This window comes from Oreochromis niloticus, linkage group LG20, assembly GCF_001858045.2.
Source record: "Oreochromis niloticus isolate F11D_XX linkage group LG20, O_niloticus_UMD_NMBU, whole genome shotgun sequence".
NCBI classification, from domain to species: Eukaryota; Metazoa; Chordata; class Actinopteri; order Cichliformes; family Cichlidae; genus Oreochromis; species Oreochromis niloticus.
In genome coordinates this window covers 5,813,906-5,838,828 of record NC_031984.2, presented here as the reverse complement: position 1 = coordinate 5,838,828, position 24,923 = coordinate 5,813,906, and the positions used below count along the sequence as shown (strand labels likewise).

General features: G+C 38.6%; 2 protein-coding genes and 1 long non-coding RNA gene across 5 annotated transcripts; 2 read left to right on the top strand and 1 right to left on the bottom strand.

Moving 5' to 3' along the window:
• The first annotated feature begins 4,778 nt into the window (after positions 1–4,778).
• On the top strand, positions 4,779–12,811 carry LOC106097303 (uncharacterized). Of its 2 annotated transcripts, XM_013267320.3 has the most exons (5): positions 4,788–5,033; positions 6,139–6,471; positions 8,446–8,544; positions 11,734–11,774; positions 12,212–12,811. In XM_013267320.3, exons 1-5 carry the CDS (start codon positions 4,994–4,996, stop codon positions 12,353–12,355), a joined length of 657 nt encoding a protein of 218 aa, XP_013122774.1. In that variant the 5' UTR covers positions 4,788–4,993; the 3' UTR covers positions 12,356–12,811. The 2 variants fall into 2 exon arrangements, with proteins under 2 accessions (XP_025757254.1, XP_013122774.1); XM_025901469.1 differs by lacking the exon at positions 8,446–8,544 and having other exon boundaries at positions 4,779–5,033.
• On the bottom strand, positions 8,423–11,084 carry LOC102079390 (uncharacterized). Its single transcript, XR_002057583.2, has 7 exons — positions 11,000–11,084; positions 10,267–10,332; positions 10,159–10,197; positions 9,789–9,944; positions 9,249–9,330; positions 8,873–8,964; positions 8,423–8,553 (listed from the first exon to the last, which is right to left on the bottom strand). It is a non-coding gene; the product is annotated as an uncharacterized LOC102079390 (long non-coding RNA).
• Positions 12,812–17,998: 5,187 nt separating the features above from the next.
• LOC112841615 (uncharacterized) lies at positions 17,999–24,300 on the top strand. Of its 2 annotated transcripts, none has more exons than XM_025901452.1 (7): positions 17,999–18,216; positions 19,112–19,447; positions 19,665–19,829; positions 20,921–21,019; positions 21,400–21,437; positions 21,520–21,675; positions 21,841–21,988. In XM_025901452.1, exons 1-7 carry the CDS (start codon positions 18,177–18,179, stop codon positions 21,886–21,888), a joined length of 882 nt encoding a protein of 293 aa, XP_025757237.1. In that variant the 5' UTR covers positions 17,999–18,176; the 3' UTR covers positions 21,889–21,988. The 2 variants fall into 2 exon arrangements, with proteins under 2 accessions (XP_025757237.1, XP_019204925.1); XM_019349380.2 differs by lacking the exon at positions 21,841–21,988 and adding an exon at positions 22,255–24,300 and having other exon boundaries at positions 18,011–18,216.
• Positions 24,301–24,923: the final 623 nt, after the last annotated feature.

Below are 24,923 nucleotides of genomic sequence, written 5' to 3'. Positions count from 1 at the left end.
AAATTGGTTTTATATTTATGTTTTATTGAACAATGTTAATGTATTTTTACAGGGTTGCTGTAAAATAATATTTCCCTGGAAGGATTATACTATTTAAATAAATAAAATGTAAGAATATTTTTGATGTGTTTCAAGGAAATGAACGGTCAAAAGAAGTACATAACATGTGTTTTCTCAATAAAAATACTCCAAGGCTGGAAACACTTGGTGTTTCAGTGTCTTCAGTGTCTGCATTGAAGGGCAATTTATTCTCCAATGTAGCTGTTGGAACTACAGGACCTGTTATCATACTGTAGAACTACAATACAACACAAGTGTGTGTGTGTGTTTATCACATTTGTATGGCATGCAAGTATTGTTTAACCCAACATATTAAATAAAAACTTTGATAAAAAAAAAAAGTTTCTATGTTGATAATAATAATGGATTGCATTTATATAGCGCTTTTCGGGGGCCCTCAAAGCACTGTACAATTCTACTATTCATTCACACACTAGTGGAGGCAAGCTACAGTTGTAGTCACAGCTGCCCTGGAACAGACTGGCAGAAGCGAGACTGCCATATCGCACCATCAGCCTCTCTGGCCATCACCAGTAGGCAACGGGTGAAGTGTCTTGCCCAAGGACACAATAACCAAAACTGTCCTAGCCGGGGCTCGAACCGGCAACCTTCCAGTTACAAGACGAACTGCCAACTCTGAGTCACAATGGCCCCTTCACTTCAGCAGCATCAGTTAATGTTCATGTGTTATAATGACCAATGACCACTCCTGACATTTTGGAGATGTTAGCTCCTTATACAGTGTAGTTACTATAGGATTCAAATAATATCAGGCAGATCCTCTCGCAATTTGCTCCCCCCGTCCAAATCACAGACAAACAGCATCCCACGGTTGTTTATGTTTTTAAACCCATTTTGCACAGAGAGACATCTTTTGAAAAAAGAATTGATAGCAATGTTGAATATAATTATATAGTTAAAAAAAAAAAAAAACAACTACACATACAATAATTACACCATAAAGATGGTTTGTTTTTGTTATTCAAAAGAGACAGAAGTTTACTGTATTGCAATCTGTAATTTATTGCATGTTACTTTTATTTGTTTTATTGTTTAAAAAATGTTTGAGGTGTAAAATAAACTGCAGTGGAGTTTGAAAACAAAATATGGGTGTGTGTGGTTGGAGGATATGTTTCTGCCGGGGGGCGCGAAGATTTTCTTGTAAAACAAAGGGAGGCCTCGCAAAAAAAGTTTGGGAACCACTGCCTTAAAACAACCGAGTAGTAAGTGGTGCTGTTGTGGAACAATCCTAAATTTTAATTGGTCAGATATGATTTAAATCATGTCAGAACCATGCCTTTGATTCTGACTTCATGTTCTAGATCAGCGGTCCCCAACCCCCGGGCCTCGGACCGGTACCGGTCCGTGAGTCGTTTGGTACCGGGCCGCGAGAGTCTAGGCTCAGGTGTGAAATGTATGGTTTTCAGGGTTTTTATCGGATTTCAGCGTTGTTTGGTTATCGTTTTTATCGTTAACTCGGTTTTCCTGGGTCTTTTCACGTGTGTTATGAATAAATCTTCTTTTTTCGGTACCGGCACTAGTTTTATTTTGTTGTATTCATCCGCGACACCTTATTGCCGGTCCATGAAAATAGTGTCGGGCATAAACCGGTCCGTGGCGCAAAAAAGGTTGGGGACTGTTGATCTAGATGAGATAAAAGGATCTTTTGGTGAAGTGTCAAGCAGCAGGTTTAGAAGCTGTAAAACTGCAGGGACTGCAAAAATCAGCAGTGATGATTTTCAGCAAGATGCAACAATATTTCTTTACCAACCTTTATCAACAAAAAGAAAATTGACAATAAAAACCTTCAGTTTAACCCTGCCTGGGCTGGCCTGACCTGCAAAGTTTAAGGTGTGGACTGCACAGCTTTCCCCACAAGGTTGCGCTGGTGAGTCAGATAAGTTCTCATGCAGAAATGGCATTAGAAGAAAAGTGTTTGATTTTCGCTTGCAGCTGATGTTGCACAATGTAGCAAAACACTAGTAGCAGTCTGTAAGCCAACTCATGTTGCTTCAAATTCTCTTATAAAAACTGGAAATTAAAATTAATTTAAAACAGCACATTTTCCATCTAATCACAGCAGAGGTAGTGAAGGTAGAGGAGTTTCAAAACCTTGGATAAATCCTCCAAAACAACACAGTGCAAAAGAGAGGAGGATGCTGGATAGGTTGAGGACGTGTTTCAGGGGTGACAGTAGGATAGCAGGAGTAGTTAAAGGTACTGAAAAGGGTCCAGGCCAAACTGGAGGTGGCAGAGTTAATGATGATAAGATTTTTACTGAGAGGGTCCAGAATGGACAATATTAGAAAGGAGTACATCAGAGAGCCAGCTCAGGCTCTGATGAAGACACTTAGAAAAGCAAAACTAGGATAGTTTGAAGCTTCCAGCCAGGAGGAGAAGAGAAAAACTACAGAGAACATCACAGATGTGGTTAATTGGACTGGACTTGGGGACAAAAATGGAAATGTTTTCCACAATCTGACACTCAGTCTTGGGAAAGAGCCTGAGCTAGTGCAAGAGGTGGAAGGTACCAGCTAGATATAGTTGGCCTCACCTCACCTCAGGCTCTGGAACCAGTCTCCTGGAGAGGGGTTGGACTATGTCCCAGTCTGGAGTTGCCTTTAGTCAGAGACAGCGGGCTGGGGTGGGTATCCCAGTATCCCCTTGGCTTGCTACCTATACATTGGTGTTTCTCCCTGTAGACGAGAGGGTTTGTTCCCTGAAACATCTGGTCGGGTAATGGCCAGGCTTCTTGGAGTCCCAGGGTAACGTGCTCCACCTGGGGACTCCCATCATTCTGGGAGACTTCAGTGCTCATGTAGGCAATAACAACGTGACCTGAAGGGGCACAATTGAGAGGAACAGTGTGTTCTGTTACTGAATTTCTGTGCAAAACACAGTTTATCAATAACAAAGACCATGTTTGATCATAAAGGTGTCCACCCTAGGCCAGAAGGTCGATGATTTTACAATTGTATCAGCAGATCTGCGGCTGTATGTTCTGGACTCTGGTGAAGAGAGAGGCTGAGTGTGAAGTGACGTGAATGAGAATCAGCACCTCCAAGTCTTTGGACACCTCAGTCAGAAGTGGGTGGAGTGCCCACCGTGGGTCAGGAACAAGTTATTGCCCCAAGTGGAGGAGTTTAGGTATCTTGGGATCTTGTTCACAAGTGAAGACAGAGGATAGCAGGACATCCACTGACAGATTGGTGTTGCGGCTGCAGTGATGCCAATGCCATACTGGTTCATCGTGGTGAAGAGAAACCTGAGTGTAAAGACGAAGCTCTTGATCTACATCCCTACCGTCACCTATATGGTCACAAGCTCTGGGTAGTGTATGAAAAAAAGAGATCGCAGATACAAGCAGCAGAAATGAGCTTTCTCCGAAAAGTGGCTGGCATCTCTCTTAGAGATAGGGTGAGGAGCTCGGCTATCGGGAGGGGCTCCAAGTAGAGCCGCTACTGCTCCACATCAAAAGGAGCCAGTTAAGGTGGTTCAGGCATCTGACAAGGATTACTATTATTATATCTTTATTTCAGACATATACAACCTCCTGGGTGAGGTGTTCTTGGCATGTCCCACCGGGAGGAGGCCCCGGGGCAAACCCAGGACGTGCTGGAGAGATTATATCTGTCAGCCTGCCTTGGAACGCCTTGGTGTTCCCCCGTATTGGGGGTAGCTGGGGAGGTCTGGGCTTCCATGCTTAGGCTACTGTCCCCATGACCCAGACCCAGATAAGTGGAATTAGTTTTGCTGTCACTGAAGTTAAGGCCATCCAGGCTTTAATTTCACTGAAACATTCAAACAGAGCCTTTAATGAGCTGCCATCATTTCATTTGTATGTATGACCTCTGTATCTCTGACCTCTGATGGAGGAATCCAGACAGTGAGGTGATTCAAACAGCAACATCAGTTACAATATGTTTCCTCAGTACACTTTAAAATCAAGTGGGTTGTACGAGCCATTTATAAATAAGGGCGTTATGTCTCAAACAAGTGACAATTTTCTTACAGAAAAGATGAACAAAAATGTGCATTTGAACTTTACAAAGCACAGGCTACATAGCTCACTTCTCCTTAATGCACGTTCACTTTCTATATCTTAAATACTCTAAAATACAACTTCTGCTTCTACCCTGAAACTCAAACTTTACAACAGGTCATGGCCGCAAAGTATTCTGTAATTCATTCCCTCATGAAACACCACATTTTTTGACCTGTTCTACTTTTTCTTATTTTCTGTCAGACGCACATTCTTACAATACTCACATTCAATATGGCCAACTGAGAACCTACCTGATTATTTTTGCTGACCATGTCCATCCCTTGATGATCATAATGTACCTTCTGATGGTTCCTTAAAGTAAATAAGGTGCTGTGTCATGAAACTCAAATGACTTCTAACTTGTTTACTGAAGATGAAAGTGAGTTAACTGTACTCAGACGATCTTCACGATCACCCAATCTCAGTACAATTGAGTAATAAAGTGGCAAGTGAGTGAATAGATTTTTGTTTGAAATTTTCTATTTTGATGGCTCGACACTGAGGAACTTCCTCTCGGTCAGTGTCAAAGCTTTTTTAGTAGTCGGGTTGCTTTTAGATGATGCAGTGTTTTCGGTTTCACATGAAACTGGACTACAGCCAGACAGCTAAATTAATATTAATTTGATCAAGTCTGAAAAGTCTGCTTTGTTAGACGCAGGACAGACTACCAGAAACTAAAAGAATCAACTTCTGAAGGACAATTTAAAAGCAACCCATAATTAAATGGACACTTAATCTTTGACTCTGCAGTAGAAAAAGAAACTATCAAAGCAGAGGAGTGTGAATTTGAAGGAGGGACCACGACGATAAGAGAAGTTAGAAGTTCCCTGTTTCCAAACAGAGAAGGAAGAGAAGCAGCATTAAACATTAAGCTGTCAGAACCTCGAGATGAAACTCTGCCACATTTTCTTCTGCTCCATTTTCCTCTGTAAGTAAATTCTTCTTATTTCTTATTTATAAAGATGTTTGCAGGTTTTGCGCTACATCAGAAAGAGTGCTGAAAGCAGAAGCAGAGGTTGTCTGTGAGTGAATGTCCACAGCTGGATGAATCGTTATTGAACCGCGGTCACGACATCCACACTTAAAAATAAAGTTTGTGCACCTTCAGCGTTTTGTACGCTACAATATGGGCTCGCTATTCATGGTGCCTTTAGATGCACCTTGTAAACTCAGCAATCTATACTCCCGAACACAAGAATATTTAAAAGGCTGGTTCACTTTAATTTTGCTTTCTTGGGATAAACATATCTGTAATCACTTTGTTGTTCTTTTTGATGCACTGTTTTATATAATTCAGGCTAACATCATGACTATAAGGAAGCTTTTGAACATTTTTTATGTCAAAACAAGTTCAATTTTTCATCAGCAAATTCTACAAAATGTATTTATCTATTATCTCATTTCTTTATCTGTGGATTTTCAAATACCTCACTACACACAAGTCAGTGGGATAATATTGTGATTTTGATGCAGCAGTAACAGAATTACAGTATGCTTTGTTGGAATGAAGACATACTCCACCACTTCGAGTTTTCCAGGTCACTTCTGGCTTTCAGTAAAGAATAAAAGGTCCTGGTCTTGGCCAGTAAGCCACGTTTCTGTGAAAGCTAAACTGCAGCAATCTAACTGTGGGCAATAACTGGCAAAAGACAACAACGTTATTTGTGCCTTTTTACTAAGTTCAGGAGGAACAGCACAGCTTAAATGTTAACAGACTGAAAACTGAATATTAAGCGACTATTTCAAAAACCTCAAAGCAGATCAAGATCTTATCACAAACAAATAAAAGGTCAGTTTCTAAACTTTTAACTCTGAGCTGAGCTGTTCTTCGGCAGATGCCTCGTGTCGATGTCAGGAGGAAGCAGGATGATTTTAGTTCAAATGAAAAATACAAAGAGTGAATTTAAATGATCTACTTTAAAATGTTGCGCTCAATTACAGTGAAAAATCATCTGTATTAGTTTAATAAAATATCGTCAAACTGCAGTGTTTACAGGAAGTTGGTAATAATTGATTGTTCATATTTTCTACAGACCTGCAGGATGGAAACACTGGACTTAATGATGAAACTCCCGTCTATGAAGGAGTGGAAGGAGGAAACATCACAGTTACATGCAAATTTTATATCCCCGGAAGTAAGACATTGTTCTGCAAAGACCAATGTAAAAAAGGAAACATTCTCATTGAAACACCTGATTACACAGCTCAGAGCGGCAGATACAGCATTGAATATGAAAAAGATAATTTCTTAACTCCTATTGTGCATGTGAGCATCACACAGCTGAGCAACTCGGATTCAGGACGGTACAGCTGCAGACTGGACACAAGTTTTGAACCATGTGATTTTCAGCTTGTCATCACAGGAGGTGAGTAAAAAAAAATCTTATTCATATACCTGAAGATATGAACTTCTCACTGACCACAGTTACATATCTTTTAAATAACGTACATGTGTCATATTCACACTACAAGTTTAGTTCAATGACTTGTGCTGTAAACACACATTAGCCCTTATTACTTACATACAGACAGAAAACCTACAGAAAACATGATTATTATTATTCTGATTGTTTCCTCATTCACAGCTTCAAACACTTCAACACCTCATCAGCCTTTTTCAGTATCAACATTTCTTCTGTCGGCCTCCACACCAGAAGCAGTCTGATTTATTCCTGCACTATAAGTAGAAACAGCCACAGTGTAGAAATACACAGTTTTCATATAAGTAAAAAAAAACAATAAAAGCAAAAAGGTGTTGACATTAAACTAGAGTTAAAGTACAACAGGTGAAATTAATCTGAACTTATAAAAAAAGTGAAGTCATCAAATAAATGTAGTGCTGTAAAGGGCGTCAGTGTCACTACATGAGGTCTTGATGTCAGACAAAGATGTGATCAGTCAATATTTGACTTCAATGGTTTCTCAGATTTCTTCCTATGACTTTATATAAGCATCAGTGTAACAGTCACACAGGAAAGTTGCATGTAGGTTAGTTTTTATTGAATATTTTAAGCAGAATGATGAGGCGTTGAAGTCTTATCCGAAAGCATTACAGCAGATACACATGACAAAAACAATTTTTTTTAAATCACCCACTTCAGATGTTATCAGTTCATGCTATGTCATGTTTTGGTGAATCTCCATGACTTCAATAAAAGAACAAAAATAAATTAAACTTTGAATATGTATGTGTTCAACTTTATTCATAAAATGTATTTATTACATATTTTGATTGTAACAGTTAAATTTGTTCTGTTAATCGGTTTTTCTGATTTTCTTCATGAAGATGAGGCTCATCCAATCCAAATCTTCTGAACTTGCTCTGTCATAATGTTCAGAATCTGTGTGCATGCTTAGTAAGATGTAGCTTATGGGAAAAAAGTCTTTTTTTTTTTTTCAAAGTTTGTGTAAAGTTGCAGAACATTTGAATCTGATGAACTGGATGAGACCACAGATTCTATTCACCGAGTTTTTAATGTCCCAGTGACCATGGAAATGAAAGTGATGGTTCTCTCCTAGTTTGTTTAGATTGGTGGGGATTTAAAATAATTACCTAGATTTGACTCAAGCTGCTGAGCTAAAAGTCTGTCTTCCAGAGGTACTTTGACTGAAGCTCATCTCATGGCAAAACATGAAAAACTGAGAAAAAGCTGTTTGTGTGCACAGAAAACTGCCCTCTGTTTTCATTACAGTCATGTGACTTCAATAATAGCATTTCCACAGGAAGAATAATTCGAGTCCACAAACTTGAAATAATAGATTAAATAAAATTAACATTTCAGGATCTTCTGTGAGACTGTGCTGCAGTTTATGTTTTAAAAATGATTTCCTGTGGTGCATGTCTGTTTCCTAAGAGCCGACTGTTAACCTACACAGATCATACTTTATGTTCACCCACTCTTCACATTTCCAAGACAAGTCCAGCAGCACAGAATGATTCAAGACACTGAGCAGCAGTTTATTTAGTTGACAAATGATCCATACCCAGAACAACAACTATTCCCTCACAAAGAGAAACAAGTTACAATTCTCCAACAAGAGCGAAGCTCAAAACCAACAGACAAAGGAAAAAAGCCTTCAGCACAACAATGAGCCTCTCACTTCTACCAGTCTGCAGTGAGTGTATGATCAGTGTGTACAATTTACTGTTTACAAAGACTGTTCACAAGTAGGTCACAGGTAACAGCAAGGAGAGGGGAGAGGTGTCCGTCCATCCAGTGGTTCAATCCAAAAACACCAACCCCACTGAATTTACCAGTCACCACACTTCATCTGTCTTTTTCTGAGAAACTCGTGAAAAGCAGTATTTGAAGTTTTGTTTCTGTGTGTCTGTCATCCAGGTTTGTCCTTGGAGCTGGTTATACGTTTATCTGTGGTGGTGGTTCTGCTGCCTGTTGTTCTGCTGCTCATCTACAAAATCACGGCCGAGGGCTCTAACAGTGAGTTACCTTCAAATATTATTTAAAACCTTTACGATTAGTTAATTTACAACAGAGTTATTGTACTTTTGTATTTTGATGGCTTGTAGTAGTAATATACCTACATATATATATATATATACCTTTTTTGCCCCCCCCCCACTTCCCTTTTCCCCCACCACTTCCCCTTTCCCTATATACCTATACTTTTTTTTTGCCAGTACTTCAAAGAAAGCTTTCAGTCTCGAGGTTAACTGAGATTCAGTGCATATATCCCACCCATTAAGAGTGCACATGCAGAGGCCATGTCTTCCAGGTCATGCAGAACACCCTAGATGGTTATACCTACATCGGCTGGAGGAGTGCTGGCATCAGCTCTTTTGATGGTGAAGATAGCAAGGGTGATTTGTTCCAGCTCCTTCTGAACAGCTGTAGCTGTAGCTTAGACACAAAAACATAGAAAAATGGCATCCAGTTTAAAAAAAAAAAAAAAAAAGAGCCAAAGCTACCCTTTAATGAAGTAAACACAATATTAGGAACATGCACCCCAGTGCGCTACTATTTTAGACTACAGATTCAACAATAAATATAAATAGTTTGGGTATACAAGAAGATTCCCCAAAACATTTAAACAGGTTCCATGCAAATTACAACAACAACACTACAACATTAGTTATTCAAAATTTGGTTTAATACAGATAAAAAACTAAACTAAAATTACCAACCAATTATTCTTTGAAGAGGATGCTTGGGTCTTCATTCGCGTAAAAAGGTACTGCCCTCCCTCCCCTTTTCAATAGTTTCCTTCTGTAGAGAGTGGCAGAGATACAGGAAGAGAAAACAGAAATACTTTAGGATGACACAAACTCACATTATATGCAAAATGATGACATATTTACTGCAGAGACAGACATGTACACAAGACCAACTAATCATCACATGGACATGAATAGTTAACCTGTTGGGCAGGGTTTCCACCACATTATATATGTCCATAATGGAGGTAAAGACAAACTAATACATCATCTGTTTTGCATTCAAAAACTGATCTTTCACATAAAAACATTCACTTATGGTTTAACCCAAAATTGAGGGATCAGATTTTACTTCTGTTTAGGTAATTTTAATTTTCCACAGTTTTGAGTACCAAACTTTGTCTTGCTTAATAGAAATGTAAGTACACTGTGCAGCTACCACACACTAGCTGTTTAATTTGAAAGTGATCTTATTAGGCATAATATTTTGCTACCAACAGAATAACGCACCTTTGTGGCAGAGGCCAAAATTGGTCTAATTTTCTTCCCTGCAGCGCCTCCTTTTTTCTTGAAGACTTTTATGAGCTGGTCAGTGTATTGGTCAAGTTGTGCAAAAAGCCTTGGAACAAGTGCAGCAGTAGTAATCCTCACAAATTCTGCTTCCACCTGAAAACATGTCAACAAACACAACATACGTTACTGTAAATATATATACTATATGTACACATATACATACTTTATAACAAAAACTAATGTAGAGAGACCTCATTAAGCTATAATTTTAACACAAACATTTACACAAAATGCTAATGGAGCCATTACAGCTTTTATTGTTATTTATCAAGTTCCAAAAAATACTGATCTGAAAAGAATTTCATACCTCAGGCCCTTGAACTGCAACCTTTACAATGGTTCAGATCTGGAGAAGAAATAACAGGGGCATGGGATGGGTCACTAAAGAAAAATTAACTTATAACAGTTCCTATACCACATACAAGCTCAGCAGTACCACATACACCACATCAGTATAGGAGGGAGCAGGTAAAGGCAGGATCTGAAATTTATACAGTAAAACAAGAAATTCATTACTTAATTTCAAGAAGCAAATTATTGATTGAATTACAACTAAATAAAATACTACTCAGAAGAAAAGCAAGAGATTGACACTGCCATGTGCTAACTTTCTATAGAAGCAATTATCACCAGGTCTGTCGACTTCCATTGTCTGCCCACTCATATGTCCTGAATAATTTTATTTAAAAAATTAAGTGTGATTTAACAAACTGTAATTTATAACTATGTAGATATGTATAACTCCGCTAGGAAACATGCTGTATTTATAGACCATTTTTACATAATACAGATTACTGACAGAGCATAACAATGGTGTCACAGTGGCTTTCGCCCTCGACTTTTTGGATTTTAAATGTCACTTTATGCTATCCTTGCTATCCTATTCGATATTTATGAAAATGAAATGAAATGAAAAAATAACCCTGTTGAACCCCGTTAGCTAATCCCTTAATAAAACAAAAAACAATAAAAATGTTTCTTACACAGTCCACAAAATAAGCACGTTAAGCATGTCCAGGACCCAGTAAAACTAATGTAGCACAAGCGCACGCAAACGATATAACATGTCTTGTAAGACAAACGCAAAATATAACCATGCTCGACATGTAGATACTACACAACATAGTCAAAGAAAAAACTGGTCTTACCTCTCAAAGAAACAGCAGCTTGGCGCCAAAACAACGTTTTTGAGTTAAATTTTGCGCATGAGCAGGCCCAAGCTGTGAAACCTTATTGTTCTTCGCGGCTTCATTACAACTGTTTTTGCATTACTGCCACCTTGTGGATATACAAAGTATATCGATTCTAATTGAGTTAAATGTTATGCCATCAAGTAACACATTAGTATTATGTACAGAGAATAATAGACACAATTACCTAGACTTGATTAGAAAAACATATGTTAACTTAACAACATATATTTTAAGTAAAATGAAAATAAATAATTAATATACACTGAACAATCCACCTCATTCATTTTTTTGAGTGTGTCTGAGGCAAGATTTAGGAAAAGTAGTACAGGTATTACAATAAAAACTGTGTTAGCGACACACCTTTGATAGACCTGCCAGGGTGTACCCCGACTCTTGCCCTGTGACAGCTGAGATAGGCTTCAGCATCCCCACAACCCTGATAAGTAGAAGTGGATCTGATTTAAATAAATTACATTTTATTTTTATTCTTTCACATCAATTTTTTAAATGTATTTTAACTGTAATAACCTTTATTCAAAATATTTCTCTCAGCACTGATTGGTTGCTGACATTCTCAGTGTATCACAGGACAGGCACACACACTGGACACAAAACACTACAAAATCTATTACACACGTTCAGAATAAGTGAGTAAAGCTAATGAAACTTATTACCTGTCGTTTCTACAGGTTTGAACTGCAGGAGACACTCAGCATATGACCACACTGAGGTGACTTATCTCTGTTTGTTTTCTCTCTATGTCATCTTTTAAAAATCTGTATGAGGCTGGAAAGAAAAACAAACAAACTGAGATTTCATGGTTAAAAAAAAAGTTCAGGATTCTGAATGTAAATTGGTAAATGCTGACCTAAAATGTTAAAACAATATTTCATTTCAGTTTCAATCATATGATTCATTTTCATTTAAATCTGCACTAGTCTCTGTTTTATATTAAAAGATGCAAGCGGCACTAAAATGAACCAAAATAAAGTTCAAAATCTACTTTTTCACTTCTCTGTGTACTATAAATAGAACACACAGCTTCTGTTTCCATCCTGACACTAAGAACCTGCTGCGCATCATCATCTTGTGCTTTAATATGTGATTGCTGTCATTGTGTTTCTGTCTTTTCTCCTCAGTTCAGTCAATTTATTTTTATTTTCCCAGATTGGTCTCAGTGAAATCGATCGTCCAGTCTCCTCATGTGAAGACTCGACCTACCAAAGTCTCAATACAGCGAGCAGAGATCACGACCAAACCTACTCTACACTCAGACACAATAACCAGTTTTCAGACATGAACTCCTGTTAAGCTGAATGACTGCATGAACAGTCATTTTTCCTTCTGAAGGAAAAATTACTTTTTAAACCAAGTTACCAGGGTCAGTGATGAAGATTTGATCATCAAAGAGCTGTAAAAGCAGGAATGAGATTATGGACCTCTTAGAATCCACAAGTCAATCTCATCAATGTCACCTTCTCCCATTGCTTCATCCTTTTCAACCCAGTATCACGACCAAACATGTAATAGACGCGTTGCTCCACCATGTACATGTCACACTTTGCTCCTTTCAAAACTGAAATGCACACGCATGCAGAAGTTGCAGTAACAGCAGAGGGAGATTTTACTTCAAGCCAACATGAAAACAATTACAGAAAAGCCTTTAAACAGAAGTTATCAACACACACACACACACACACACACACACACACACACATATATATATATAACACCCATCTCGCCCCTGCGGGCGGTTTATCCTTCAAGCTCGGGTCCTCTACCAGAGGCCTGGGAGCTTGAGGGTCCTGTGCAGTATCTTAGCTGTTCCCAGGACTGCGCTCTTCTGGACAGAGATCTCCGATGTTGTTCCCGGGATCTGCTGGAGCCACTCGCCTAGCTTGGGAGTCACCGCACCTAGTGCTCCGATTACCACGGGGACCACCGTTACCTTCACCCTCCACATCTTCTCGAGCTCTTCTCTGAGCCCTTGGTATTTCTCCAGCTTCTCGTGTTCCTTCTTCCTGATATTGCTGTCATTCGGAACCGCTACATCGATCACTACAGCCGTCTTCTTCTGTTTGTCTACCACCACTATGTCCGGTTGGTTAGCTACCACCATTTTGTCTGTCTGTATCTGGAAGTCCCACAGGATCTTAGCTCGGTCATTCTCCTTCACCCTTGGGGGCATCTCCCATTTTGACCTCGGGACTTCCAGGTTATACTCGGCACAGATGTTCCTGTACACTATGCCGGCCACTTGGTTATGGCGCTCCATGTATGCCTTGCCTGCTAGCATCTTGCACTCTGCTGTTATGTGCTGGATTGTCTCTGGGGCATCTTTACACAGCCTGCACCTGGGGTCTTGCCTGGTGTTATAGACCCCAGCCTCTAATGATCTTGTACTCAGAGCTTGTTCTTGTGCTGCCATGATTAGTGCCTCTGTGCTGTCTTTCAGTCCAGCTTTGTCCAGCCACTGGTAGGATTTCTGGATATCAGCCACCTCCTCTATCTGCCAGTGGTACATATATATATATATACATATATATATATATATATATATATATATATATATATATATATATATATATATATATATATATATATATATATATACATACATACATACATACACACACACACACACATACATATATATATATATATCCATAGGTCCCTCATCCTATTCATGTAACCCCCTTCCGCCAGGGTTACCTCAGGCAGCAGAAACCCAAGAAAGAGGAGGGAGACGAGGAACCATCATGGAAGGACAGGCCCCTGCACGGTATGTACCACCGGCAGATAGAGGAGGTGGCTGATATCCAGAAATCCTACCAGTGGCTGGACAAAGGTGGACTGAAAGACAGCACAGAGGCACTAATCATGGCAGCACAAGAACAAGCTCTGAGTACAAGATCCATAGAGGCTGGGGTCTATCACACCAGGCAAGACCCCAGGTGCAGGCTGTGTAAAGATGCCCCTGAGACAATCCAGCACATAACAGCAGGGTGCAAGATGCTAGCAGGCAAGGCATACATGGAACGCCATAACCAAGTGGCCGGCATAGTGTACAGGAACATCTGTGCCGAGTATAACCTGGAAGTCCCGAGGTCAAAATGGGAGATGCCCCCAAGGGTGAAGGAGAATGACCGAGCTAAGATCCTGTGGGACTTCCAAATACAGACGGACAAAATGGTGGTGGCTAACCAACCGGACATAGTGGTGGTAGGCAAACAGGAGAAGACGGCCGTAGTGATCGATGTAGCGGTTCCGAATGACAGCAATATCAGGAAGAAGGAACACGAGAAGCTGGAGAAATACCAAGGGCTCAGAGAAGAGCTCGAGAGGATGTGGAGGGTGAAGGTAATGGTGGTCCCCGTGGTAATCGGAGCACTAGGTGCGGTGACTACCAAGCTAGGCGAGTGGCTCCAGCAGATCCCGGGAACAACATCGGAGATCTCTGTCCAGAAGAGCGCAGTCCTGGGAACAGCTAAGATACTGCGCAGGACCCTCAAGCTCCCAGGCCTCTGGTAGAAGACCTGAGCTTGAAGGATAAACCGCCCGCAGGGGCGAGCTGGGTGTTTTTATATATATATATATATATATATACAGACACACACACACACATATATATATATGTGTGTGTGTGTGTGTGTGTGTGTGTGTGTGTGGTTCCCAAAGTGGGGAATGTACCACATTGCATGGGGGGAGCGGTATGAATTTTGAAAAAAAGAAAGAAAGAATGGTTGGACACTGTTAGTATAATAGACAGGTTTTTTGACAGACCTCCCACACAAATGCAAAGCAGAAGCATCACCAAATATGATTCCAAACCAACTTCCTTCCAAGCCAAACACTAACATATGATGAAGCATATCTTGCCTTTGGCTTCACCTGCACAAAGGCTGTCAATCCAATGGTAGGTGTCCCTGGCAGAATTTGCTTCCCCTGCGTCAGTAGTAGATGCTGGGCTCTCCAAATCACGGACAAACAGTATTCCACATTCTTCATTTTTAGTTCACAAACACTATAACGACTAACTACTCCAGAAACTTTGGAGGTTTTAGCTCTTTATACAGTAAAGTTACAGGAGGATATAAATAATTATCAGGCAAAATGTCCTTCGTTTGTTAGAATAATCCCACATGAGAACAATAAATATATCATTTTCTGCTGTAACCCTCAAATTGAATGGTAATGTAACGACACTCATTTTTTCCTTTTTCATAAAACTAAAACATACTTCCACGTCTAACAGTCTGTAATGGAGGCAAAGTAAACTGGATCCTCACTCCGTGTTGAGCGAATGCTCGCGACACAGGGGGAATAAATTTTGTCGGTGATACCTACCTTGGCACAACACTGACCCTGCCACAATTTGTTCCCCCGGTTCAAATCATGGACAAACAGTATCCCACAGTTGGTTATGTGTTTAAACCCATTTTGCACAGAGAGACATTTTTTGAAGAATGTATTGACAGCAGCGTTGATTGTAAAACAATGAGGGGCCTAGCAAAAAAAGTTGGGGAACCACTGTTTTAGCCACAGTGTAAATGAATGATGTACATGGATGTGCAGTCTGCCCAAGTCACCTATTAGAAGGTCTGTTTTTTAATTAAAATAAAAGTAATTTCGAAGTTTCTAAACTACTTGGAATCACCCGTCTCATTCTTTGTTTAAAAGATGTTGTCATGACACATTTGCGTGTTAGGACGACTGTGGACCCAAATGCAGGACTCAGCAGAAAGACTTAAACTCAAAACACAGCGTTATTAGCTAGTAAATGGCAAACTTAACAACACATACAGCTGAGTAAAACAGGAGTAAACAGACTGAAAACTAACACTGACAGAGAGAAGGGAGAACACACAACATGAGGAGAGGTCACAACAATTGACTGAAGGAAACTAAAGGCTTAAATACACACGAGGTGATCGGGGAGATGAAACTCACGGGAACACAGGTGAACTAAATCTGACTACCAAGACAGAGGATGCAAAACTGAATGTACGGGCAGGAGACAGGGGACTAACAAAATAAAACAGGAAGGAACACACTGAGACTGAGACATGGCATTTGGACTGGGGATAAACAGACATGGAGACATGACAGACTGGGGACACAAAAGGATGAAACACAGCGATGAAGATGGGAACAGGGAAAAACCACAGCCAGACAGACCTGAACACAACTGGGGAGACCAGAGGTAAAACAACACAGAGACATAAGACAGGGACGAAACTAACAGACTGGACACAAAAGGACAAGAAATCAAGAAATATAAATTAGAGATGGACCGATCCGATATTACGTATCGGTATCGGTCCGATACTGACCTAAATTACTGGATCGGATATCGGCGAGAAATAAAAAATGTAATCCGATCCATTAAATATCAAAAAAGCAGCTCACAAAACTTGCGACACGGCGTAACTCGGCTCATAACCGTAGCACGTTGCAGCAGTATGCGTCAAGTGATAGAGCGGCTGTGTGTATTTGTAGCCTCGCTACCAAACCAGCATTTCATCTCCGAGGAAGTTATCCCAGAGAGAAGTAAAGCAAGTGTGTAAGTTCATCTCTGAATGTTTGTAAAGCATTCCCATGTTAAGCTTAACAACCGATATATGGAGCGACTGCCTCTCTCTCCCTCCCTCTGCTGGTGCTACTTCAATCATGAAACTGATCAATGATCAGCTGATCGGCTTTCCTGTCGCGAGTCCGTCTCTCTTGTTTGTTTTTGGCCCACTTTGCACCAGAAAGAGGAAACCAGCTGCGGAACAACAGCAGCACCTTTAAGCTTGATAAGCTGTTGTTAGAATGTATTTAATATTACTTTCTACACCAGGATCCTTTTCTACGCAGCTGACGGCTGGTAACTGTGCAGGGGCGGATCTAGCAAAGTTTAGCCAGGGGGGCCGATAGGGCATTAACAGGGAAAAGGGGGGCACAAAGACATACTTTTCTTTCTTATTCTCATTTAAAATGTCTCGCTTTTAATAAATAATTATCTGAATCTTACACCCAAAGTTTTAATCTGATGTAAAATGCATAGAAGTCCATTACTGTATATAGTAACTATTAAGTCTAATCTAACCTAGTAAGCTATAGTACTTTATCCTTTGGGAAAGTACCATCTGTGAATTCTGCAATTCTGTTGAAGAAAGATGTTGAATCTATTTAATTATTCTTGAAAAATAATTTATTTCTGTGCATTTTTTTTCACCCTGCATCAAATTTAAGTTGATTACATCGATTAAGCATCATGAGGTGGAGAGTGGGGGGTGGTTCCCTATTTTTTGAGGGGGGGAGTTTGCAACCCTATTAGTTAGGTTGCTTAATATTTCTGCTAAGTACTCTTTAAAATACCAGAATAGGGAGGATGGAGCAGGTTTAAGTTTATTAGATTGATCAGTGTTGCTGAACTATGAAATATTTTGGGTGCAGTGTATTTTTTACATGCAGGTATAACAGAATAGCTTTAGTGTTGTTGTTTATTTAAACTTGAGGATGAACTTATACAAAATGCAGCAAGATATTAAAAAAACAGTTTTATTGATTAAAAAACACACTATATCGGATTCATATCGGTATCGGCAGATATCCAAATTTATGATATCGGTATCGGTATCGGACATAAAAAAGTGGTATCGTGCCATCTCTAATATAAATAACAATCTCATAGACAACAGAGTGAAACATAATCAGGAATTAAAAGCTAAATTAACGTATAACTTTAAAAAGACACATAATTACATAATTTTGTCTGTGGCAGGTGAGTGACCACAGTTTTGTATTAAACAGTTTATATTTTGACAGGAAGCCCCTCAGTGTTGAGCTTTCTGTCAGTGTCACTGCTCCTTTAGTAGGTGAGTTGCAGATGGATTCACACGATGAAACTGCAGCCAGTTAAATAAGATTAGTTAACTTCAAACACTCTGTTTTGGAAGACAAAAAAAGGTTACAAGAAAATGTAAAACTAAACCATAAATAAATGGACAAAAAAAAACCCTGTGAAAGCAGAGGAGTGTGGGTTTGAGGGAGGGACCACAACAAGAAGCGAAAGTTAGAAGTTCCTGGTTTGCAAACAGAGAAGAAAGAGAAGCAGCATTAAGCATTACACCGTCAGAACCTCGAGATGAAACTCTGTCACATTTTCTTCTGCTTCAGCTTCCTCTGTGAGTAAATTCTTTTTCTTATTTCTTATTTATAAAGATGTTTGCAGGTTTTGCGCTACATCAGAAATAGTGCTGAAAGCAGAAGCAGAGGTTCTCTGTCAATCGGTGTACATCACTGTTCTCACGGAGCAGGTATCCCCGACAGAATTTGTTTCCCTTACGTCGGAGCATTCGGTGTGGACGGAGAGCGGATCCAATTGACTCCGCCTCCATTACATTACCGTTTAGTTTGTGGGTTACAGGAGAAAATGATGCATTTATGGTTCTCATGGTTCTCTCATGATTTCAATAAACCAAGAACATTTTGACTGATAATTATTTGTATCCTTCTCTCACTGTATAAAGAGCTAAAACCTCCAAAATTTCAGAAATAATATGTCATTATTAGAGGTGTTTGTCAACCGAAAGCCCAGTGCGCGCTCCCGACGCAAATTCTGTCGGGGATACCTACCTTGACTCGTCACCTGGTTAGCAGCTGCTTTCAGACCGACAGCAGCTCGTTTGTGTTCAGAGTGCTGCTTCCTTCTTTTCCAAACCACTAAACCACATTTAGAGCTTGTAAGGAAACAACCTTATCATTAAGTTCAGGAGGAACAGCACAGCTCAAAGCAGATCAAGATCTTATCACAAACAAATAAGAGGTCAGTTTTCAAACTTTTAACTGAGCTGTTCTTGAGCAGATGGCATCGATGTCAGGAAGAACCGGGATGGTTTTTGTTCAAATGAAAAATACAAAGAGCGTGAATTTAAATAAATTTAAATTAAATTTAAATTAAATGTTGTGCTCAGTAACACAGAATAATCTTCTGTTTCAGTTTAATTTAATAAAATATTTTATCATCAAATGTAGTGTTTACAGGAATTTTTGAAGAATTCATGTTTATATTTTCTACAGACCTGCAGGATGGAAACACTGGACTTGCCAACGCTGAAACTCTCGTCTATGAAGGAGTGGAAGGAGGAAACATCACAGTTGAATGTAAATTTGTGATCCCTGGAAGTAAGACATTGTTCTGCAAAGACAAATGTGAAAAAGGAAACGTTCTCATTGAAACAGCTGGTTACACAGCTCAGAGCGGCAGATACAGCATTAAATATGAAAAAAATTATTTCTCAAAGGATATTGTGTATGTGAGCATCACACAGCTGAACAAGTCAGATTCAGGATTGTACAGGAGCACACTGACCACAAGTATGGATCCATGTGATTTTCAGCTTGTCATCACAGGAGGTAAATAAAAACATCATATTCATGTCTTTGAAGATTTGAACTTTTCACTGATTACAGTTGCATTTCTTTCCAATTACCTACATGTGTCATATTTACACTACAAGTTTAGTTTCATGAGTTGTGCTCTAAACACACATTAACCCCTATTACTCACACACAGACAGAAAACCTGCTCCAAACAGCATTGTTATTATGCTGATTGTTTCCTTGTTCACAGCTTCAAACATTTCAACACCAAATCAGCCTTTTTCAGTATCAACATTTCTCCTGTCGGCCTCCACAACAACAACAACACAGCATTTGAACTTCAGTTCAAGAAGCTTCACACCATCATCAGCCTCCTCTGAAGTCTCCAGACAGCCTCAAACCGCTGCAGGTTCAGGTACATTGTATTTGTGTGGATGTGAGTGTGGATCCATCGTTGTGTTTATCCCAAAATAAAAACCTCATTCATGTCTATGAAAGTCACATCAGCAGGTGTGGAAGAAGCGGTGTGATTTATTCCTAAAAGTATAAATAGAAACAGCCACAGTGTAGAAATACACAACTCTGTTAGAAGTAAAAGAGAAAAGTATTTAAATTAAAATAGATTTAAAGTATCAAAAGTGAAATTTCCAGAGTTAGAATAGAATAGAATAGAATAGAATAGAATAGAATAATCCTTTAATTGTCCCACAAGGGGAAATTTGGTTGTATCAGCAGCAAAAAAAACCACACATATACAAAAAGAACAGGACACAGAACAGAAACACATTTTTTACATATTTACATCATGGACAATAATTACCAAAGCAGAGTTCAGTACAGTTGTTAAAATTAGAGTAGAGATAGTGTGCAAACAGAGCAGGATACTCAAAGATATTTATATAGTTAAGAATATTTAGAATAATTAGAAAAGTGCAGATTATGTATTGTACCTGAGTTGCTTCATGATGAGGTATATTATTTTTGTTTTTTTAAACATTATTATTATTATTCCATCTTATTGTACCCTCATTATAGTTTGAACCAAATTTGTATCATTCCTTTTTGAGTATGTTTTGTAAGATTAAGCTAAATAAGTGAAATTATAAAATAAATGTACTGCAGTAAATATCAGACAGAGGAGGCCATTTATGTGAAAAGACCATCTCTGAATCGAGGAGGGGGCCTAAGTGTGCATCTTTCACCATCTTACAGTGCTGTGATTGCAGCGATTCCCCAACTCTCTGTGAATGGTACTCATGGTCATTGACAATTTGCATATTAATGATCAAGGAACTGACCCCACATTGTTCATTCAGTGGTCTTTCACATAATGTTGGACTCACATAACTTTAATATTTACTTCATTAAAATAATTTTATTCAAAAGGAGTATCTCTGGCTTTGTCTGTGGTCAGCTGTATGAGTGAAACTTTATTGTTAAAATGTATTTATTGCATATCACATATTTAGAGTGTAACAGTAAAAAATCTGTTCTATTACGTTGCAGATAAGCTGCTTCATGTGATTCTGATTCTGGTCGCTATGATCACCATCTTATCAGCAGCTTTGCTGATTTTCTACAAGCACAGGAAGAATAAACCAAAAGGTGAGCCTGTAGTAAACAAATTCATCTCTTCAGTCCACAACATGACCGGGATGCACGTTCATTTCCTAGAGATTAACCCTAAACTTAATGTTAAGCCAAACCTTTACAATAAAATTGTGTAATATTTATTATTCAGACTTTTTTTTAATGCACATTGTGTTAAAGCACGTATGCTTTAATAATAAAAGTAACAGGAAAATCTGAAAGGGACAGAAAGCACTGTGACACGGTCATTGGTTGCAGTTTACTTCAAATCAATCATTGTTTAATGCTTTCAGTTCTTTTTCCTCATACTGTTCAGTTCTTGGGTTCTGTTACTGTGTGACTTAATGTGACTTAAATACAGGTGTTTAATTTTTGCATGTTTGCATGTTTTTCAGGACCTCCTGTGAAAACTGAACATGCTGACATCACACAGGTGGGTTTTAGGAGTTATGAGTGACCTGAGCTTCATAACTACTTGATTAGGGTCAATCAGCCAGTTTTTTCTCTTTCTTCAGGCCAACGGGGTTTATGGAAACATCACAGAGGATGAAACTCAGAACAGTGTAACTCCTGTACGGGTGTTTTCAGTTTATGACTACCCCGAAGGCTCGCAACCAGATGGAGTTGAAAACCAAGAGCATTACAGCCTCGTCACCGCTCCTCAGAACACGGTAAATAAAATCATTGTTTGATTTTAAACTCTGACGTCAGAAACAATGATCGGTGCAGCATTTTGGGCAGTAAACTAATTCACTAGTTGTCTGGATGAATCTCTTATACTCTCTCTCATATTATAGTGGTTTACTGTTTGCAAAAAGTTGCTGGTTTGATTCCAGGCAGAAACAGAAACTGCTTCAGGAAGAGCAGCAGATGTAAAACTCTAAATCAAACCATGCAGAGCTGCCAGCTGTGGTGAAACCTTGTGACAAATCAGCAGCAGAAATGACCAATGACAGTTAAAACAGAGCAGTGATTAATCTTTTGTTAAAACAGCAGAGTTGTAGCTCACAGGCCGTAGCTTGTGCTGGTATCAATTTCTTTAGCATAAGTAAAATGGATTTCTATTTTTAATCACTCCTACTTTATCAACAAGATGAGGTTAAGCTTTTTTTTAAGAGTTCACAAAATTAGTCTATTTTTTAACCTACATGTACAAAAAATTATCTTCCTTCTGTGAGTAGCTCTAAATGTTCATGTAATTACAAATTCATTTTAAGATTCTGAAGCTTGATGTCACCATTTTATTTCAGGCTACAGATGACATGAATGATGCTGATTACACTGAAGTGGATTTTTCCCACATTCCTTCCTCCAACAGCGCCCCCTGTGGTAATATATGTGATACTGTCTACTGTATACCTGAGGTTTATGCCAATCACACCAACGTTGGTTCACCTCCTCTGTACTCTACTGTAGAAATACATTAGTTCTAATGCTGTGGATGGCACCTCAGTAGTCAGCAGGTGAACATAATTAGCCTTGGATAAATGCTATTTTTTTATGATAGTTACTCATAGTTTAGCTTTAAAAATAACTATTTTGCTTTTTTTTCAAACTGTAGTATTTCATAATTATGTTATTGTCATAATTCATAGACAATTACATAAAATCATAATGAAATAAACTGCAGCATCCCATAACTGTCTAACTGTCTGTTGGATGGTTAGGCATTGCATTTAGCCTTTTAGTTTTCAGCAGCCTGTTTGGAGCAGCTGTGCAGAGTGATAGATTGACCAGCAAGCAGGCTGTTCATGGAGGGAAGCTGCTAAATTTAGTTAGCAACCAACCAGGTGGCGAATTTCACATGTAATTTTAACTGGTTAGATTTTAACCTAACCAAGTAGTCCTATTTTTCTGAAAGCAAACAAAACTAAAACTGACAACTGAAATAATATGAAAGATTTCAGCACTTTGGCCGACACTTGATGTCTTTTAAATGTGCTATACAAATAAAGCTGACTTGACTTGACTTGAAAACAAATTATTAAGCTTTGGAAAGCTTGAAAAGTTCTAAAGATGCTTACTAATAGCATTAATCTCACTGCAAAGTGAATTTCTTTACCAGCATAGCTAACTAGTGCTAGCTAGCATTAGCCAGTAGGCTACCATTCCAGCCACCTTTTTGTTCAAATATGGCCACTTGTGTTTACCAAAAATAGAATAATGCATTATTAAAGACCTCAAAAAGCTGGTCCAAGTTTCACAGTGGTTATGTCCATCTTTGAGTCCATAACAGAGCGACAGCAGCTACATTAATGGAAAATATAACCTGTGGAAATGAACCAGTAAATTATAAATGTTTTGGTTCAACTTTTTATTTAAAAAATACTCTCTGTGAAGTTTTCTCTCTGTTACTCGATAATCCAGAAATGTTTGCCAACAGTCTATGTTGAGAGGGATTTTCTAACAACTTTACTGAATGCAGTGTGATATGAAACTAAGTCCAGCTCATTTCCTCCAATCTCTTCAGTCAAAGATCATTTTATTGCAGGTTCACACAAAAAATTGACGGATGAATTTAAATGTCATGTTATGTGGTGTTTTTCCACATGTATCCCGTGTATGGATACATGCCAGTGATGGATGTCTCTTATAATAGCAGCAGTAGTTCTGAGAAGATCTCTTTGTATCCTCCCGACCTTTAAGACCTTTAATACAAAATGAAATGAGAGCTGGTTGGAATGAATTTCTACAAACTGTTTAATAGATATTGATCACAAATATAAGGTTCCAACAGTGTAACCATAAAGCTTCTTATTTATGTCATTTTACACTGAAAATCATGAATGTACTGAATTTACTATATTAATTTAACAAATGTTAATTTGTTCACTTAAAAACTATGTTATTATTATATGCATTTAAGCTATTGCATTTACATATATATGTATATATTTTTATATCTGTTATTTATGTTTCACTGTGCTCAGCATTACAGTATTTTTTAGGATGCAGTAAACTGTAAAACAATAATACTGTTTAAATAACTGAACTGTAATAAATCAACTTTGTCTTGTGATCTGAGGTCGACAGAGATTGAAGTCCCCCCTTTACCGCCTCTGATGATCAGGAAACTGTTTCCTGATCATAAAGCATTTCTATTCTTAATCAAAGATAAATCAAAATGTAAGTTTGATCAATACATAAATGAGAAATGCAGTTTGAGTTGTAGAAATTAGTGTTATAATATCTGAGAACTGTGTCACCAACTCTTAAAAAAAGCATTAAGTATTGTCATTGTTAAACACAGAAGCATGATTTATATGTGGTTTTACTGATATGTGGTTTTACTGATAGTAACACAGTCAGATAGAGAGAGGGGATAAGGTGTGGGTGGACCTCGGATAATTAAATGTCAGCACCTTGATTGGATGGCTAAAATGTGAAGATGTGACGTCCAGTGAAGGAAGGGGGAGAAAGGGTGAGCAGGTATAAAAGTGGGATGAAGAAGAGATTCTGAGTTCTTCCCTTTTGTCTTCTGTGAGATGAGCAGTTCAGACGATTGGATCTAAGAGGTTCACAGTTCAAATTCCAGCAGCGATGCTCGAGGGGGAACTGCAGTCCTGTAAATGTGCAAAATTGGTTTTATATTTTTTGGCTTTTCATCTGCTCATTTTTGCCTATTTAGTTAATTCAGAACAATTTAAATTTACATTATACTTCCACTGAATGCCGAGCGGCTTTGTGATTATTATCAACTCAGAACATGAGGATAAGTGCATCTTCAGATCCAGGTGTGCTCATCCTTTCTCCATCCTCTCTTCACCAAAGATAAGAGCACAATCAGCATTAGCTCAGGTGTATTAAGTGAGTAGTAAGATAGTAAAAATCATCAATTAAACTATTAGATTTCTTTTTTGTTCTTGCTAAATTTCTTGAATAAACTTTCCTGCAATTAAAGTCTAAATTGTGGACATTC

Bases quoted from the DNA above. Each gene is read 5' to 3' on its own strand.
- LOC112841615 (XM_019349380.2), top strand. From the start codon at position 18,177: ATGAAACTCTGTCACATTTTCTTCTGCTTCAGCTTCCTCT. The intron at 18,217-19,111 runs GTGAGTAAATTC...TATTTTCTACAG, and splicing joins CTTCTGCTTCAGCTTCCTCT to ACCTGCAGGATGGAAACACT. The intron at 19,448-19,664 runs GTAAATAAAAAC...CCTTGTTCACAG, and splicing joins TCAGCTTGTCATCACAGGAG to CTTCAAACATTTCAACACCA.
- LOC106097303 (XM_013267320.3), top strand. From the start codon at position 4,994: ATGAAACTCTGCCACATTTTCTTCTGCTCCATTTTCCTCT. The intron at 5,034-6,138 runs GTAAGTAAATTC...TATTTTCTACAG, and splicing joins CTTCTGCTCCATTTTCCTCT to ACCTGCAGGATGGAAACACT. The intron at 6,472-8,445 runs GTGAGTAAAAAA...TCTGTCATCCAG, and splicing joins TCAGCTTGTCATCACAGGAG to GTTTGTCCTTGGAGCTGGTT.